A 20,306-nucleotide genomic window follows, 5' to 3' on the forward strand; every position below is an offset into this window, starting at 1 on the left:
TCTATTTTTGATTTATTGTATACGTCTGATCAGTGGTCAAATGCTTTCTGTAACTTTTGTTTACACTCAAATATGGATGTGTAACCGGAAGTTACACTGCTGTGAATGCATGTGTAACATTAGCTTACACATGATAAATGCTTGTGTAACTTCAGTTTACACTCAAATATATGGATGTGTAACATTAGCTTACACATGATAAATGTATATGTAAACTCAGGTTACACTTTCTGCATCAAATTAAGATGTGTAGTTACTTAACCTGTTGCATACTTTCTGAAACCTGTACACACAGCAGTAGTAGTTCTAACAAGATAAAAGTTTTTAATTCAAAGAATTTCAACCCAAAAATATTTTGCAAAACTAAGAACTGCTAAAATCTACTAACTGACGAAATTTAAAAGTTTCTAACAACATATTTTCCAAGTCTAACATCTGTTTGTGGCTAACAACATATTTGCGAGTATAGAATTTTTTCTAATCCTAATGACTGCTTTACACATCTCTAGATGGATCCGAAAGAATCTTGTATAGCATGCTTCCTCTCATGCGGTTCAGCTTGTCAGTCCACCATAGCATCATAGTTGAGGTTAATTTTTTGTCAAGTGGTTTATTCTTCATCCTGATCTTCATGTAATTGCATACACATGGAAGACAGTCAGGAATTGTACCTTGTGGGGGCGCATTGAGATTCTTGGCATTTTCATTCATCCCAAGAGCAAAAGGACAGCGGAGTCTCAGTTCTGTAGTAATTGCAAATGCATATTTCTTGGCTTGAAGAAGGTGTTCACCCTTGAGTTCCTTAACGTTTGACGAGTTCATGTAGGACCAAGGATTAGAGCTCCTCAAGTCATACTCCAGCAGTTTGTAGTGTGTGTTGTTGTTGCACATTGGGGCGAAAAGTCTGACTGCATCGTTCTTGTACTTGACATACTCCTTCGCAAGCTTCGGAATCCAAAATTTCTTGAATTCTTCGTAATCCTTCAAGTAAGAGATCTGCAAAAACCATTTGGAATGTCAAACTCACATTTTTAATCAAAAGTTACAAATGAACAAGTGATTATGTAAACAGAAGTTACACATAGGGCCTTGGGTTTTACACTTCTTTGTAATGCAGAGACATTATAAATGCAATAAGATTTTAAATATATCGAAGTACTTACGTATGCTTTTGGCGACAGGAATATCGCCTTGTCATACTTGCTGTTAGAGTTCATCTTCGTCCTCAATCTGCTAATGTAGAAGTCGATGAATTCTGACTCCAAGAAGGATTCTTTCTTTGTAAGCTGTATCATTAGTTCTCCAGATATATCAAACAGCTTGCTACCATCTTCTTTGCGTTCCATCCAAGTAATGTCTCTGCATTACAAAGAAGTAAACTATTATCAATCAAGATAACAGAATCAAGTAGTAAAATACAACAATCAATAACAGAATCAAGCCTACTTGGAGTCAAGCTACTTACGTTTTCGTATGAGTATTGAAATATTCAAGCACTTTATTCTTTTTCTCGCCTTCCAGCCTTTCGATAACTTCTGAACCTTTCACATCGTTTCTCATTGTTCCATCATCTTCTTCAGCAACCTCAGCCATTCTATCTTCTTCTACTTCTGGAACTGCGGCCATTTCTTCTTCATTAGCTGTCTTCTTAATCCTCTTTGAATTTCTTTGATATTGTTTCAGATCTTGTGTTGGGATTTTTCTATTCCTCAGCACACGTTGTTGTATGAATGATGGTTGCCTTTCTCTTATTGCATTTGCAGCTTCCTTCAGTAACTCTCCTGCAGGTTTTGGAGTTTTTTCTAATCCAAGGCTAAAAACGTTTTCCTGCGTTGTAGCTGCGCAAACAAATATAGGCAGAATCTCAGTAAAATTAGCACATGTATGTAACTTAAAGTTACACAAGCCAAAATAATAATGTACTGTATGTAACCTCAAGCTACACATGCCTTTTACAATGTGTAACTTGAAGTTACACTTCCATTACAAAAAAACACACTGTATGTAACCTCAAGCTACACATGCCTTTTACAATGTGTAACTTGAAGTTACACTTCCATTACAAACAAAACATAGAACGGAAGAGTGGTTACCAGTTGAGGTAGGTTCTGCATTCTCCGTCACTGCGGGTCCATGTTCAGTTTTGTTAATGTTGCTGACGATCTCATCTATCATTTCACTCACTTCAACATTCGTCATATCATCGGGGTTAGCTCCTAGTTGCACCAACCTGTAGGTCTGAGCATTGTCAGGCTGTGTTTGCGGTGTTGTAGCAGTTATCACCATGGAGTCCTCAAACTGTGTTGAAGCAGAACTGTCATCAAAAGTTCCAGGAGTTGGCTGAGTTGGAGCAGTCATAACCAAACCGTCACCAACAGTTGCAGGTGTATCCTCATTGACTTTTGCAGTAACATCATCACCTACGGCTTTTGCAGCTACATCATCACCTGCCCCATCCACAACTCCACCATCTGCAGCTTTCTTCTGTGCCTCATCCGTAACAGGTGTCTCTTCAACATCTTTCTTCTGCTCCTCATCAACATTATTTGTAGGAGTGGGCTTTTGCTTTGCGACAGGCCTTTTCTTTGGTGAGTCTTGCAAGTTGTCACACTCTTCATACTCGAACTATATGTCCTGAGTGGTCTTTTGTGCCCCTCTGCAGCAGTTTGAGCTTGCAGAATTGTTGGCGTATTTCCAGCTGCAAGGCTCATACATGGAACTGCACAAGTATTGAAACGAGAATTAGGATGATGATGATGTTAAATTTTTTTAATAAAATTTCAAGAAGAATATATCATGTGTAATCGACTGGCTTGGATAACTAATATGTGTAACTTCATGTTACACATGAATATGGCATGGATACCTAGTGTAACATGGAGTTACACATGCATCTAACTAGTGTAACCAGAAGTTACACATGCATGTGGCATGTGTAACTAGGGATTACACATCCATATGATCAGTTTACTCAACATTTATTAAGTCTAATCAAGTTAAACAAGCAAGTTAAAAATGAACAAGTAAAATATGAAATTAAAAAGGTTCAAAGACCTTAGTGTCAACTAATTGGGTACCTCTATCAAGTTAAAGAAGCATATTAAAAATGAACAACTACTTACATTCTTCATGGAAGGAAGTTTCCGCGTCATCTTTCTCTTTCTCTTGCTCAGTACTTCCATCTCCTTGTTGCTCTGTCTCAACTAATTGTAACTCTTCTTCTTCATGCTCAGTAGCTCCATGCTCAGTACCTCCATGTACATCATCTTCATGTTGCATAAACTCTTCCTGGGTCACTTTGTAAGGATCAATACCCATTGCTTGCATAATTTGGCAACTAAATTTGTGAACCTTGAATTCCGCTGTTCCTGAAAGGTCCCCTTCTGATATCCCTTCTCTTGCAATTGCATACACTGCTTTAAGCATTGCTTGCTTTTCTTGCAGTTGCTCTTTCAGATGGCTATTCTCAATAGTTTGCGCTTTCAGCCAACTTTGCAGGTCGTCCTTGCTGGGTACCACGGTTGATATACCCAGCTGCTTCTCAAGCTGTGAAAACTCAGCCACAAAGCTAGGAGTTGGCTGCAATTAACAGATGGAGAGGTTAAAAAGAGATTGCAAAAAACAGTTGAACATTCTAAATATACATTTTTCGGTTGTATGTGTAACTTAAAGTTACATAAGCACATTTTATATGTGTAACCTATAGTTACATAAGCACATTAGATATATCTAATGTAAAGTGGATATGTGTAACTAAAGGTTACACATATATCTAATGTAAAGTGGATATACATATAAAATGTGTAACCTATAGTTACATAAGCACAGGATATATATACAAACAGGATATATATGTTACATAACCTATAGTTGCATTCACTTGTGTTATCTTTTGCATGTGTAACTATAAATTACACAAGCACATTTAAATGTGTAACTTATAGCTACACATGACAATTTTGATTACATCAAAGTTTTATCTAAATTACATTACCATAAATTTACAAAACCTAAACCAACTGACATATAACACTTACCGAAAACTGTGTCATGTCTGTTTTCCAAATGTAATCAGAAATCTGGTATATATCCCATCTCCCAACCCTCGGGATATCTTCCTCGTGGTTCTCAACTTTCGGGATTAATCCTGCTGGCGTGTGTTCAGCAAACAATAACTGCAACATATAAATTTTAATTAGTCGATTGAACAAAAATATCCATCACGTAACACTAAAACTGCTGGAATAGAAATTACACACAAGCTTTTTACCAGTAGGTATTGCACACAAGCCTTCACATTTGACAAACAACTAAGATTAGTATGAATCTCTTCAAACAAGTGCTCGTGTATTAAATCAGGCCACGACACCTTGAGCACCGTATCATAAGTTTCAACGATACTAAGATATTTCGCGTTCACTCCATTGGCATTTTTGTCGCCAAAAAACAATACACAGCAAAGATAAAGACCTATCAGGCAAACTAGATCCTTTTCATCAACTTTCTTTCTTTTCCCACTTTTTCTCCTTTTTGCCATAAGTTGTTTTATCTTCTCTAAAATGTTTGTCTTAGTCACCGTCGTCTGATGCTTTGTAGATTTGATATCGGTGAAGTATTTGCTGTATAAAACATTGTCAGTCAAATCACTAGGACAATAGTACTTTAACAGCTTCTGACCCTTTCTGCTTCCAATCCTCTGCATGCAAAATATACCAGCCAGCTTTGCCGGTGTAGACTCTATAATCTTATCATCAGCAAACTTGAATGAACATGGTGTCTCACAATCCATGTCAAAGCAGTTCAAGAGCTTCAAGACGCCGTGTTTGTTGGTAGTTATCTGTCTTGTTGTAGTTGGTACAGTTGTATCATAGTCATCGTAATACATCATTACGAGTTCTCCGTAAGCAGCTCTCCTAAGATATCTATGAGCCCTATCAGTCAGTCCTATAGGCTTTATCACCTTTACTAAATCCTTTACTGCATTCAACGACTGCCTTAGGTTTCCTGTACACATCACACACAAAAATAGCATGAGTCAGTATGTTGTGTACTTATCAAATACACTCGTTTTTAACTACAAAATGAAAATCATGTTACAAACTATGTGTATTTGCCAAGTACACAAACTGAATCATTCTATTCTGTGTTGTGTAACCTTAACTTACATGCATATGAAGGTTTAAAGGGGTCATTTTTTTATGTCCAACTATAATTTACAAACACAATACAGTCATAGGTTATTTTTTGCATGTGTAACTTTTAGTTATCTAGGCAATTGCCAAATCAGTTATGTTATTATGCATGTGTAACTTGTAGTTACACAGTCAATTGGCAAGTCAGTGATTAGATTTTCAATGTGTATCTTATAGTTACACAGCCACTTTGCAAGTCATTGGTAACATCTTGAATGTGTAACTCACAGTTAAGATGTGTAACTACAAGTTACACAGCCACTTCTGCAAGGCTCATTTGGTGTAACTACAAGTTACACACTCAATATACAAACCACAACATAGTGGTGAGATTTTGAATGTGTAACTTAAAGTTACACAGGCCCTTGTTTGCGTAGTTATACATTCAAAAGCATCACTTACATTAGAAACTTTTAAATTTCTTCAGTTAGTAGATTTTAACTACAAGTTACACACTCAATCCTAGACATTCTACAAGGTGTAACTTTAACTTACACATGCATATTAATGAGTAACTTTAATTTACACAACCAATTTTCTATGTGTAACTACAAGTTACACATCCTAAACACAACCAATTTTTTATGTGCAACTACTAGTTACACATCCCTAGGCAAGTCAGTGGTGACAGGCTCACTTGGTATGTGTAACTATAAGTTACACAATCAATATACAAACCACAACACAGTCAGTGGTTACATTTTGAGTGTGTAACTTATAGTTACACATGTCCTTGTCTGTGTAATTACATATTCACAAGCATTATATGAGAAATAAACATGAGACCATGACAACAATAGTTTTCACAACTTAGTACCTGTAATTGTATCATCTTTTCTAGGGGGATTCATTTTTCCTTTCACCATTTTTATTCCAAAAGAAATTTGATTCTGAATCTGCAGTTGATGTAGTAATAAAATCAAGTTAGTTGATTGCAATTCAACTTAGAGTTTCTAGGGTTTTCAAACAGTAACATCTCAGAAATGAAATCCACTAAATCAATCAGTTATATCACATCCATGACTTACCTTTGTTTCTATTTAATCAGTTATTTCATGGATTTTATGCACAAACGATTGTTCTCCTTCTCCGATCTGTAAAAGGAATTATCAGTCAGAATGAGTTATGTTTGTTGTAATCTCATTACAAACCCTAGTTCAGAAATTTTCGACCCACGAATCAGTAACAACAGGAATCAAAACTAACAGCTTCAAATCAAAACTTACCTAGTGATTAATCGTCGGAGTATTTCATCAACATGAATCAGTAACAACGGCGATTTAGGTTTTGAATCTGAAACTGAATCTGAAACTGTTTCTTTTGATTTTTTTTGGTTTATGAATCTGAAACTTTTTCGATCTGTTTCTCTGATTTAGGGGTTAGCAAATGATGAATAGTTTTTGATCTCGATCTTTGTTTGGAACAGATTTCAGGAAGATTTCTTGATTTTTTGGGTTTTTTTCTAGATTTCTTTCTGTTTCAGGTGAGTGAGATTTGTTTTCTCTCTCCTTGGAAATGAAATAATGGCGTCTGAACGAGAGAAAGGTAGGTGACGCCTCTTATATACTTGAGGCTAATTTAGTCTTTTCGCTTTTATTAAATTTATTTTTTAATTCAGGGCCTACTAATAAAACTCTTTTATCTAGGGGCCTCATATTATGGGTTATCCATGGGTTGGGCATGAGCCTAATTTCCCCAAAATAAATTAGATGGTTTGGTTCGGGTGTAAATACAGGGTCGGATAACCAGACCCATACCTGTTGTCTTCGAAACCAAAAAAATATCCGAATTGACTGTATTTGTACTCTGTTTTTGAAGGCAGGCAATTTCAATTTCATCTGTGAGTTTATCGAAATCGAATCAACAAGGGGACTAAATTATTGAAATGGATACTCTTTAAAGTTGGTTGTTGGATCAAATAGGAAGGAAATTTGTAATCAATTTTTTTAATTATGTAAAGTTGTATCTCAGTTTGATGAGATTGTGAAAATGGAAATTCTGATTTTGAATTCTCTGGAAAAACTTTGTGACGGACAGAAGCCTGTTTTTTCATCATATAGATGGCCTCCGACAAGGCTATGTTAGTAATTGTAAACGCCTTGGCGTTTTGTGGCGTCATAAAAGTTTTTAAAAGACTGCCACCCTCTCTGTTCAGCTCCCTACTGCCTAAACATTATATACACTAATCCGCACGCTCTTTCTTTCTCTCTCTCTCTCCTCAACAGTTCTTTTCTTTCTGATCAATGAAAACTCTGCAGCTCTGAGAAAGAAAAACTTGTACACATTTGAGATATTGAACAAACAGACGCATAAAGATAGCGACATTTGCTTCAAAGATATGTTCCTGGATCAGTAAAATTAAAAGAGAATGATGTCAAGATAGAAACAGTGTAATTGTCTTTACGATTTTAGTAATGGATTCTGAATCTAATGGCTTGTAAAGATAGACTTAAATGGTCCCAACAATTTTGGTGTTCATTCCGTTGAAGAATATTAAGGTGGTTTGCTGGTAATAGTGTTAGAATTATACGGTTTTTTCTGGAGGTGTTCACAGTGTTTTTTTAATTCTCAATGGTTTTGGTGAGTGTTACCTTTGTGGTTTTTTTTTTGGAGATGAAGTTTATGAAGCTGGGATCAAAGCCTGATGCATTTCAAGCTGAAGGCAGTAGGATCAGGTTAGGATTACTTGCATATTACCTCCTCTGTTTTTCGTTCTTTCTTTCTTTCTTTCCACGAGTGTGCTTCTTTTAATTTATTCTTTTTTTCCTCCTTCCATCTGTGTTTATTTATTTATTTCCTTGCATCTCTCTTTTATTCATCTACATAGCTGTTATTTTTGTGAAAAATAGTTTAAAATGCTAAATAAGAAAAGGATGTATCTCGTTGTTATGTTTCCTGTTAATTACTCATTTTTACCCAATAGGACAAGTATTTAGTCTATTTTTTATTTCAATACAAATTTTTTCTGTTGGAACTATTATTTCTTCCTTGTACAGAATGTTTACTGATACTGTTAGATTGTTCTTTTTCTAAAGGGCCTGCTTTTGTTGTTGTTTTACTGGAGAGATTTATTAGTTTGAGATTGCAGCTTTAGTTGTGAACTGATCCAGTTTACAACAGCAGTAATTTCTATAATAAATTCTAAATGGATACTCAGCGTAACACGTTTTGTCACTTGTGACATACAGTAGATTACCGAGTTTCAGTTTTTTAGTAATAATATTAGGTTGTGCTTCAGTGTTCCTCATGAATTCAGCAGACTAGGCAAAGTTTGAAGGTGGGCAATCTTAGAACTGATAATATGGCTCATGTAATTCTTAACTTTAGCAATCTTAGAATCTATTATCAGTAGTTGATTTGGAGAGTAAAGTCGTAAACAAACGCTTAGAAAAGATCCTAGAACACAGCTGTGCCAAGCTGAGCTACGAAGACTTAGTGATTCAATGATCCCATTTGTAGGCGGGTACTCTTTTATTGATAATCTTAGAATCTATTATCAGTAGTTGACATGCAGCAATGTGCTTGACAAGACCCGTTCTTAGTTGTAGGTGCATTTCTAGGTTTTTCAGAGTTGACATAAATACACGACCATTATTGGTAGGTTCCGGAATCGGAACATGAACAACTCTACCCCAATTTGTATCCCGATGTCATGCTCAATAATCATGTTGTGTAAAATAAGACAACATTTCATAATTAGGTTCAAGTCATATTGTTGCCCGTACTTATACGGTGATCCGATATTTCTGAATTTACCTTGGAGCACTCAAAAAACACGCTCGTCATTCTTTCTTTTAGCCATTTGATACTTGTTGAATCTCACATACTCGGGAATGTCCAATGTCTGACTGAAAGCTTGTACAATTGTAGTCAACTTTGGATAGATACCATCAACTAAGAAATAACCCATATTGTATTGGTGACCATTGATGACATAATTGCATGGAGGTGCTACACCCTTTAGCATGTTATCAAAAAGGGCTGAGTGTGCCAACACATTCAAATCGTTGTTTGATTCAGGCATTCCAAAAAAAGCATGCCAAAACCACAAATCGCATGATGCCACCGCCTATAATACCAGACTACTATGTTTCTCTTTACGGTAAGTTCCTATCCAAGCTATCAGACAATTCTTCCATGGCCATTGCATACAATCAACACTACCAAGCATTCCAGGAAAACCTTGTTTCGCATTCTCATCTAGCAACCTCTGGACACCTTCAGGAGTAGGTTTACGCAAATATCTTTCTCCAAAAGTCATGTAAATGGTGTGACAAAATCTTTTTAGATAATAGTATATTGTAGTGGCACCCATACGAGTGTAATCATCGGCACTATCAGCTGCCGTACTTTTGCATAAACATTTCATCACGACAACTAATTTCATATGCGGAGAATGCCCCATAGTACCGGTTGCATTCGGGGTTGTTGTCATTCTGGATCCACTTCAAGCAATTTTCTTAACAATTTCTCGAATAATTCTTCCCTCATGCCTAGACGTTGTTTGAATTGTCTTGAGGTATAACCAGTTCCAGGTGTAAAATAATCATTCATCATTTTCGCATCAAGCCACACTCGATCACGAGTTATTACACTATGTGTCTGTACCTCCCTAGGTACCGGTTGACGAATAATACGCAACTGTTCATCCAAACAAAGTTGTGTAAACATTAGCAAAGCTTTCTCTTCTTCGTCACTAGAAGTATCCAAATAGATTCCATATTAATTCTCACATAGGCACGCATTAGTCTCATTATGTATCTTTGCAAACAACAAACATAATATCAATTTGTCTATACCATACATACATACAAATCAATCAATGTTATACATCGATAAAATAGTAGTTTACAAACATTTCATTTAACATAAATCAAGACACACAACAAGTAATAATCATGGATTTTTCACTAAATCTATGTTTTAATTATATTACTGAATTGAATTGCATGCTACATACCTAACCAACCTAATATTAACAATTTCATCAAAATCAAAATCAAAATAATTTTAAACCCTATAATTAGAATCTCACCTTTGATGATTTTGTTGATGAAATTCGAAATTGAATAATGGATTTGTTTCACCTTGGAGTAACGATCAAATCCTTTTAATTTAAGCCAACGAATCACAATGAATCAATATGAAAATCAAACGGGGATAAAAGGGGTTTGAAAGGGTTTGAGAGGAGGAAAAAATAGAGAAGAAGAAGAAATGGGATATCCGAGTGGTTGCTGTAAACTTATACCTATAAAACGGAAACTCAGTAGCCGTATTGGTCAAGCCAGCGAGTTAACTTATACGGAAACTCAGTAGCCGTATAACACTATTCATACGAAATCTGAGTTTCCGTATCACGCAGGAAAGGGATAAAAGGGCACGATAGTGAGGCTGTCTTCCGTATGATTTTCCTTCCCTACAAATGAGGATAGGGAAGGGATGCCTTGCACCATAGGGCTTGGCCTTACTAACTCAAATGTGATGCACTTTCTTTCCACGTGTTGCAAGGTACAGCTGCATGAGACACGGTGTAATAATGTTAATAAGCCGGTATGCTACAGCTAATCACAATTCCGTATACTGAAAAAACTAAACCTAAACTCTTTTCTCCTTATAGCCTTGATGCCCGATCACTGATTTCATATTGCATCGTTAACTGAGTCATGTCCATAAATCAAATAGTAAGGTGTTATAATAATAGTGTTGGAAGTCATGGTATTTGTTGGAATTCTTATGTTCATGGATATTGAATTAAGAAACAAGAATTTCCTAATTCTTAACGAGTTGTGTACTATGAAGGATCTTGAGTTTGAAGAATCAGGTACTTCTTAGTCTTACTATTGTATTTTGGAAATTTTTTTTATACCCATTGCTTTGATCTGATAATATCGATTTTTTAATTTGATGGTAAATGCGATCGATTTTGCTCAACTTTTTCACGATTTTTCTTGTCATCTTTCGGTCTCAATATCAACCATTGATGGCAGGAAAAAATAATTTGGAGTGATTATCCATACTGCAAGATTGGTTAGAAGATTTGATCGATTAAAAGTGAAACAGAAAAAAAGAAATTAGATGGTTTGGTTCGGGTGTAAATACAGGGTCGGATAACCAGACCCATACCTGTTGTCTTCGAAACCAAAAAAATATCCGAATTGACTGTATTTGTACTCTGTTTTTGAAGGCAGGCAATTTCAATTTCATCTGTGAGTTTATCGAAATCGAATCAACAAGGGGACTAAATTATTGAAATGGATACTCTTTAAAGTTGGTTGTTGGATCAAATAGGAAGGAAATTTGTAATCAATTTTTTTAATTATGTAAAGTTGTATCTCAGTTTGATGAGATTGTGAAAATGGAAATTCTGATTTTGAATTCTCTGGAAAAACTTTGTGACGGACAGAAGCCTGTTTTTTCATCATATAGATGGCCTCCGACAAGGCTATGTTAGTAATTGTAAACGCCTTGGCGTTTTGTGGCGTCATAAAAGTTTTTAAAAGACTGCCACCCTCTCTGTTCAGCTCCCTACTGCCTAAACATTATATACACTAATCCGCACGCTCTTTCTTTCTCTCTCTCTCTCCTCAACAGTTCTTTTCTTTCTGATCAATGAAAACTCTGCAGCTCTGAGAAAGAAAAACTTGTACACATTTGAGATATTGAACAAACAGACGCATAAAGATAGCGACATTTGCTTCAAAGATATGTTCCTGGATCAGTAAAATTAAAAGAGAATGATGTCAAGATAGAAACAGTGTAATTGTCTTTACGATTTTAGTAATGGATTCTGAATCTAATGGCTTGTAAAGATAGACTTAAATGGTCCCAACAATTTTGGTGTTCATTCCGTTGAAGAATATTAAGGTGGTTTGCTGGTAATAGTGTTAGAATTATACGGTTTTTTCTGGAGGTGTTCACAGTGTTTTTTTAATTCTCAATGGTTTTGGTGAGTGTTACCTTTGTGGTTTTTTTTTTGGAGATGAAGTTTATGAAGCTGGGATCAAAGCCTGATGCATTTCAAGCTGAAGGCAGTAGGATCAGGTTAGGATTACTTGCATATTACCTCCTATGTTTTTCGTTCTTTCTTTCTTTCCACGAGTGTGCTTCTTTTAATTTATTCTTTTTTTCCTCCTTCCATCCGTGTTTATTTATTTATTTCCTTGCATCTCTCTTTTATTCATCTACATAGCTGTTATTTTTGTGAAAAATAGTTTAAAATGCTAAATAAGAAAAGGATGTATCTCGTTGTTATGTTTCCTGTTAATTACTCATTTTTACCCAATAGGACAAGTATTTAGTCTATTTTTTATTTCAATACAAATTTTTTCTGTTGGAACTATTATTTCTTCCTTGTACAGAATGTTTACTGATACTGTTAGATTGTTCTTTTTCTAAAGGGCCTGCTTTTGTTGTTGTTTTACTGGAGAGATTTATTAGTTTGAGATTGCAGCTTTAGTTGTGAACTGATCCAGTTTACAACAGCAGTAATTTCTATAATAAATTCTAAATGGATACTCAGCGTAACACGTTTTGTCACTTGTGACATACAGTAGATTACCGAGTTTCAGTTTTTTAGTAATAATATTAGGTTGTGCTTCAGTGTTCCTCATGAATTCAGCAGACTAGGCAAAGTTTGAAGGTGGGCAATCTTAGAACTGATAATATGGCTCATGTAATTCTTAACTTTAGCAATCTTAGAATCTATTATCAGTAGTTGATTTGGAGAGTAAAGTCGTAAACAAACGCTTAGAAAAGATCCTAGAACACAGCTGTGCCAAGCTGAGCTACGAAGACTTAGTGATTCAATGATCCCATTTGTAGGCGGGTACTCTTTTATTGATAATCTTAGAATCTATTATCAGTAGTTGACATGCAGCAATGTGCTTGACAAGACCCGTTCTTAGTTGTAGGTGCATTTCTAGGTTTTTCAGAGTTGACATAAATACACGACCATTATTGGTAGGTTCCGGAATCGGAACATGAACAACTCTACCCCAATTTGTATCCCGACGTCATGCTCAATAATCATGTTGTGTAAAATAAGACAACATTTCATAATTAGGTTCAAGTCATATTGTTGCCCGTACTTATACGGTGATCCGATATTTCTGAATTTACCTTGGAGCACTCAAAAAACACGCTCGTCATTCTTTCTTTTAGCCATTTGATACTTGTTGAATCTCACATACTCGGGAATGTCCAATGTCTGACTGAAAGCTTGTACAATTGTAGTCAACTTTGGATAGATACCATCAACTAAGAAATAACCCATATTGTATTGGTGACCATTGATGACATAATTGCATGGAGGTGCTACACCCTTTAGCATGTTATCAAAAAGGGCTGAGTGTGCCAACACATTCAAATCGTTGTTTGATTCAGGCATTCCAAAAAAAGCATGCCAAAACCACAAATCGCATGATGCCACCGCCTATAATACCAGACTACTATGTTTCTCTTTACGGTAAGTTCCTATCCAAGCTATCAGACAATTCTTCCATGGCCATTGCATACAATCAACACTACCAAGCATTCCAGGAAAACCTTGTTTCGCATTCTCATCTAGCAACCTCTGGACACCTTCAGGAGTAGGTTTACGCAAATATCTTTCTCCAAAAGTCATGTAAATGGTGTGACAAAATCTTTTTAGATAATAGTATATTGTAGTGGCACCCATACGAGTGTAATCATCGGCACTATCAGATGCCGTACTTTTGCATAAACATTTCATCACGACAACTAATTTCATATGCGGAGAATGCCCCATAGTACCGGTTGCATTCGGGGTTGTTGTCATTCTGGATCCACTTCAAGCAATTTTCTTAACAATTTCTCGAATAATTCTTCCCTCATGCCTAGACGTTGTTTGAATTGTCTTGAGGTATAACCAGTTCCAGGTGTAAAATAATCATTCATCATTTTCGCATCAAGCCACACTCGATCACGAGTTATTACACTATGTGTCTGTACCTCCCTAGGTACCGGTTGACGAATAATACGCAAATGTTCATCCAAACAAAGTTGTGTAAACATTAGCAAAGCTTTCTCTTCTTCGTCACTAGAAGTATCCAAATAGATTCCATATTAATTCTCACATAGGCACGCATTAGTCTCATTATGTATCTTTGCAAACAACAAACATAATATCAATTTGTCTATACCATACATACATACAAATCAATCAATGTTATACATCGATAAAATAGTAGTTTACAAACATTTCATTTAACATAAATCAAGACACACAACAAGTAATAATCATGGATTTTTCACTAAATCTATGTTTTAATTATATTACTGAATTGAATTGCATGCTACATACCTAACCAACCTAATATTAACAATTTCATCAAAATCAAAATCAAAATAATTTTAAACCCTATAATTAGAATCTCACCTTTGATGATTTTGTTGATGAAATTCGAAATTGAATAATGGATTTGTTTCACCTTGGAGTAACGATCAAATCCTTTTAATTTAAGCCAACGAATCACAATGAATCAATATGAAAATCAAACGGGGATAAAAGGGGTTTGAAAGGGTTTGAGAGGAGGAAAAAATAGAGAAGAAGAAGAAATGGGATATCCGAGTGGTTGCTGTAAACTTATACCTATAAAACGGAAACTCAGTAGCCGTATTGGTCAAGCCAGCGAGTTAACTTATACGGAAACTCAGTAGCCGTATAACACTATTCATACGAAATCTGAGTTTCCGTATCACGCAGGAAAGGGATAAAAGGGCACGATAGTGAGGCTGTCTTCCGTATGATTTTCCTTCCCTACAAATGAGGATAGGGAAGGGATGCCTTGCACCATAGGGCTTGGCCTTACTAACTCAAATGTGATGCACTTTCTTTCCACGTGTTGCAAGGTACAGCTGCATGAGACACGGTGTAATAATGTTAATAAGCCGGTATGCTACAGCTAATCACAATTCCGTATACTGAAAAAACTAAACCTAAACTCTTTTCTCCTTATAGCCTTGATGCCCGATCACTGATTTCATATTGCATCGTTAACTGAGTCATGTCCATAAATCAAATAGTAAGGTGTTATAATAATAGTGTTGGAAGTCATGGTATTTGTTGGAATTCTTATGTTCATGGATATTGAATTAAGAAACAAGAATTTCCTAATTCTTAACGAGTTGTGTACTATGAAGGATCTTGAGTTTGAAGAATCAGGTACTTCTTAGTCTTACTATTGTATTTTGGAAATTTTTTTTATACCCATTGCTTTGATCTGATAATATCGATTTTTTAATTTGATGGTAAATGCGATCGATTTTGCTCAACTTTTTCACGATTTTTCTTGTCATCTTTCGGTCTCAATATCAACCATTGATGGCAGGAAAAAATAATTTGGAGTGATTATCCATACTGCAAGATTGGTTAGAAGATTTGATCGATTAAAAGTGAAACAGAAAAAAGAAATTAGATGGTTTGGTTCGGGTGTAAATACAGGGTCGGATAACCAGACCCATACCTGTTGTCTTCGAAACCAAAAAAATATCCGAATTGACTGTATTTGTACTCTGTTTTTGAAGGCAGGCAATTTCAATTTCATCTGTGAGTTTATCGAAATCGAATCAACAAGGGGACTAAATTATTGAAATGGATACTCTTTAAAGTTGGTTGTTGGATCAAATAGGAAGGAAATTTGTAATCAATTTTTTTAATTATGTAAAGTTGTATCTCAGTTTGATGAGATTGTGAAAATGGAAATTCTGATTTTGAATTCTCTGGAAAAACTTTGTGACGGACAGAAGCCTGTTTTTTCATCATATAGATGGCCTCCGACAAGGCTATGTTAGTAATTGTAAACGCCTTGGCGTTTTGTGGCGTCATAAAAGTTTTTAAAAGACTGCCACCCTCTCTGTTCAGCTCCCTACTGCCTAAACATTATATACACTAATCCGCACGCTCTTCTTTCTCTCTCTCTCTCCTCAACAGTTCTTTTCTTTCTGATCAATGAAAACTCTGCAGCTCTGAGAAAGAAAAACTTGTACACATTTGAGATATTGAACAAACAGACGCATAAAGATAGCGACATTTGCTTCAAAGATATGTTCCTGGATCAGTAAAATTAAAAGAGAATGATGTCAAGATAGAAACAGTGTAATTGTCTTTACGATTTTAGTAATGGATTCTGAATCTAATGGCTTGTAAAGATAGACTTAAATGGTCCCAACAATTTTGGTGTTCATTCCGTTGAAGAATATTAAGGTGGTTTGCTGGTAATAGTGTTAGAATTATACGGTTTTTTCTGGAGGTGTTCACAGTGTTTTTTTAATTCTCAATGGTTTTGGTGAGTGTTACCTTTGTGGTTTTTTTTTTTGGAGATGAAGTTTATGAAGCTGGGATCAAAGCCTGATGCATTTCAAGCTGAAGGCAGTAGGATCAGGTTAGGATTACTTGCATATTACCTCCTATGTTTTTCGTTCTTTCTTTCTTTCCACGAGTGTGCTTCTTTTAATTTATTCTTTTTTTCCTCCTTCCATCCGTGTTTATTTATTTATTTCCTTGCATCTCTCTTTTATTCATCTACATAGCTGTTATTTTTGTGAAAAATAGTTTAAAATGCTAAATAAGAAAAGGATGTATCTCGTTGTTATGTTTCCTGTTAATTACTCATTTTTACCCAATAGGACAAGTATTTAGTCTATTTTTTATTTCAATACAAATTTTTTCTGTTGGAACTATTATTTCTTCCTTGTACAGAATGTTTACTGATACTGTTAGATTGTTCTTTTTCTAAAGGGCCTGCTTTTGTTGTTGTTTTACTGGAGAGATTTATTAGTTTGAGATTGCAGCTTTAGTTGTGAACTGATCCAGTTTACAACAGCAGTAATTTCTATAAAAATTCTAAATGGATACTCAGCGTAACACGTTTTGTCACTTGTGACATACAGTAGATTACCGAGTTTCAGTTTTTTAGTAATAATATTAGGTTGTGCTTCAGTGTTCCTCATGAATTCAGCAGACTAGGCAAAGTTTGAAGGTGGGCAATCTTAGAACTGATAATATGGCTCATGTAATTCTTAACTTTAGCAATCTTAGAATCTATTATCAGTAGTTGTTGATTTGGAGAGTAAAGTCGTAAACAAACGCTTAGAAAAGATCCTAGAACACAGCTGTGCCAAGCTGAGCTACGAAGACTTAGTGATTCAATGATCCCATTTGTAGGCGGGTACTCTTTTATTGATAATCTTAGAATCTATTATCAGTAGTTGACATGCAGCAATGTGCTTGACAAGACCCGTTCTTAGTTGTAGGTGCATTTCTAGGTTTTTCAGAGTTGACATAAATACACGACCATTATTGGTAGGTTCCGGAATCGGAACATGAACAACTCTACCCCAATTTGTATCCCGACGTCATGCTCAATAATCATGTTGTGTAAAATAAGACAACATTTCATAATTAGGTTCAAGTCATATTGTTGCCCGTACTTATACGGTGATCCGATATTTCTGAATTTACCTTGGAGCACTCAAAAACACGCTCGTCATTCTTTCTTTTAGCCATTTGATACTTGTTGAATCTCACATACTCGGGAATGTCCAATGTCTGACTGAAAGCTTGTACAATTGTAGTCAACTTTGGATAGATACCATCAACTAAGAAATAACCCATATTGTATTGGTGACCATTGATGACATAATTGCATGGAGGTGCTACACCCTTTAGCATGTTATCAAAAAGGGCTGAGTGTGCCAACACATTCAAATCGTTGTTTGATTCAGGCATTCCAAAAAAAGCATGCCAAAACCACAAATCGCATGATGCCACCGCCTATAATACCAGACTACTATGTTTCTCTTTACGGTAAGTTCCTATCCAAGCTATCAGACAATTCTTCCATGGCCATTGCATACAATCAACACTACCAAGCATTCCAGGAAAACCTTGTTTCGCATTCTCATCTAGCAACCTCTGGACACCTTCAGGAGTAGGTTTACGCAAATATCTTTCTCCAAAAGTCATGTAAATGGTGTGACAAAATCTTTTTAGATAATAGTATATTGTAGTGGCACCCATACGAGTGTAATCATCGGCACTATCAGCTGCCGTACTTTTGCATAAACATTTCATCACGACAACTAATTTCATATGCGGAGAATGCCCCATAGTACCGGTTGCATTCGGGGTTGTTGTCATTCTGGATCCACTTCAAGCAATTTTCTTAACAATTTCTCGAATAATTCTTCCCTCATGCCTAGACGTTGTTTGAATTGTCTTGAGGTATAACCAGTTCCAGGTGTAAAATAATCATTCATCATTTTCGCATCAAGCCACACTCGATCACGAGTTATTACACTATGTGTCTGTACCTCCCTAGGTACCGGTTGACGAATAATACGCAATGTTCATCCAAACAAAGTTGTGTAAACATTAGCAAAGCTTTCTCTTCTTCGTCACTAGAAGTATCCAAATAGATTCCATATTAATTCTCACATAGGCACGCATTAGTCTCATTATGTATCTTTGCAAACAACAAACATAATATCAATTTGTCTATACCATACATACATACAAATCAATCAATGTTATACATCGATAAAATAGTAGTTTACAAACATTTCATTTAACATAAATCAAGACACACAACAAGTAATAATCATGGATTTTTCACTAAATCTATGTTTTAATTATATTACTGAATTGAATTGCATGCTACATACCTAACCAACCTAATATTAACAATTTCATCAAAATAATTTTAAACCCTATAATTAGAATCTCACCTTTGATGATTTTGTTGATGAAATTCGAAATTGAATAATGGATTTATTTCACCTTGGAGTAACGATCAAATCCTTTTAATTTAAGCCAACGAATCACAATGAATCAATATGAAAATCAAACGGGGATAAAAGGGGTTTGAAAGGGTTTGAGAGGAGGAAAAAATAGAGAAGAAGAAGAAATGGGATATCCGAGTGGTTGCTGTAAACTTATACCTATAGAATGGAAACTCAGTAGCCGTATTGGTCAAGCCAGCGAGTTAACTTATACGGAAACTCAGTAGCCGTATAACACTATTCATACGAAATATGAGTTTCCGTATCACGCAGGAAAGGGATAAAAGGGCACGATAGTGAGGCTGTCTTCCGTATGATTTTCCTTCCCTACAAATGAGGATAGGGAAGGGATGCCTTGCACCATAGGGCTTGGCCTTACTAACTCAAATGTGATGCACTTTCTTTCCACGTGTTGCAAGGTACAGCTGCATGAGACACGGTGTAATAATGTTAATAAGCCGGTATGCTACAGCTAATCACAATTCCGTATACTGAAAAAACTAAACCTAAACTCTTTTCTCCTTATAGCCTTGATGCCCGATCACTGATTTCATATTGCATCGTTAACTGAGTCATGTCCATAAATCAAATAGTAAGGTGTTATAATAATAGTGTTGGAAGTCATGGTATTTGTTGGAATTCTTATGTTCATGGATATTGAATTAAGAAACAAGAATTTCCTAATTCTTAACGAGTTGTGTACTATGAAGGATCTTGAGTTTGAAGAATCAGGTACTTCTTAGTCTTACTATTGTATTTTGGAAATTTTTTTTATACCCATTGCTTTGATCTGATAATATCGATTTTTTAATTTGATGGTAAATGCGATCGATTTTGCTCAACTTTTTCACGATTTTTCTTGTCATCTTTCGGTCTCAATATCAACCATTGATGGCAGGAAAAAATAATTTGGAGTGATTATCCATACTGCAAGATTGGTTAGAAGATTTGATCGATTAAAAGTGAAACAGAAAAAAGAAATTAGATGGTTTGGTTCGGGTGTAAATACAGGGTCGGATAACCAGACCCATACCTGTTGTCTTCGAAACCAAAAAAATATCCGAATTGACTGTATTTGTACTCTGTTTTTGAAGGCAGGCAATTTCAATTTCATCTGTGAGTTTATCGAAATCGAATCAACAAGGGACTAAATTATTGAAATGGATACTCTTTAAAGTTGGTTGTTGGATCAAATAGGAAGGAAATTTGTAATCAATTTTTTAATTATGTAAAGTTGTATCTCAGTTTGATGAGATTGTGAAAATGGAAATTCTGATTTTGAATTCTCTGGAAAAACTTTGTGACGGACAGAAG

At 35.5% G+C, this 20,306-nt stretch overlaps 3 protein-coding genes and 1 long non-coding RNA gene across 4 annotated transcripts; all 4 read right to left on the bottom strand.

The window, feature by feature from the left end:
• Positions 1–1,323: 1,323 nt before the first annotated feature.
• Positions 1,324–4,826, bottom strand: LOC113359822. The gene is made up of 7 exons (XM_026603397.1): positions 4,271–4,826; positions 4,038–4,175; positions 3,123–3,579; positions 2,579–2,719; positions 2,094–2,510; positions 1,717–1,838; positions 1,324–1,359 (listed from the first exon to the last, which is right to left on the bottom strand). Exons 1-7 carry the CDS (start codon positions 4,787–4,789, stop codon positions 1,324–1,326), a joined length of 1,830 nt encoding a protein of 609 aa, XP_026459182.1. The 5' UTR covers positions 4,790–4,826.
• Positions 4,827–4,975: 149 nt separating this feature from the next.
• Positions 4,976–6,451, bottom strand: LOC113357024. The gene is made up of 4 exons (XR_003363369.1): positions 6,419–6,451; positions 6,221–6,286; positions 6,010–6,088; positions 4,976–5,004 (listed from the first exon to the last, which is right to left on the bottom strand). It is a non-coding gene; the product is annotated as an uncharacterized LOC113357024 (long non-coding RNA).
• Positions 6,452–8,958: 2,507 nt separating this feature from the next.
• On the bottom strand, positions 8,959–9,597 carry LOC113359823. Its single transcript, XM_026603398.1, has 2 exons — positions 9,271–9,597; positions 8,959–9,150 (listed from the first exon to the last, which is right to left on the bottom strand). Exons 1-2 carry the CDS (start codon positions 9,595–9,597, stop codon positions 8,959–8,961), a joined length of 519 nt encoding a protein of 172 aa, XP_026459183.1.
• Positions 9,598–13,320: 3,723 nt separating this feature from the next.
• LOC113359824 lies at positions 13,321–13,959 on the bottom strand. Its single transcript, XM_026603399.1, has 2 exons — positions 13,633–13,959; positions 13,321–13,512 (listed from the first exon to the last, which is right to left on the bottom strand). Exons 1-2 carry the CDS (start codon positions 13,957–13,959, stop codon positions 13,321–13,323), a joined length of 519 nt encoding a protein of 172 aa, XP_026459184.1.
• Between the last annotated feature and the right edge of the window lie 6,347 nt (positions 13,960–20,306).

The sequence above is a fragment of the Papaver somniferum genome, chromosome 3, assembly GCF_003573695.1.
Source record: "Papaver somniferum cultivar HN1 chromosome 3, ASM357369v1, whole genome shotgun sequence".
NCBI classification, from domain to species: domain Eukaryota; kingdom Viridiplantae; phylum Streptophyta; class Magnoliopsida; order Ranunculales; family Papaveraceae; genus Papaver; species Papaver somniferum.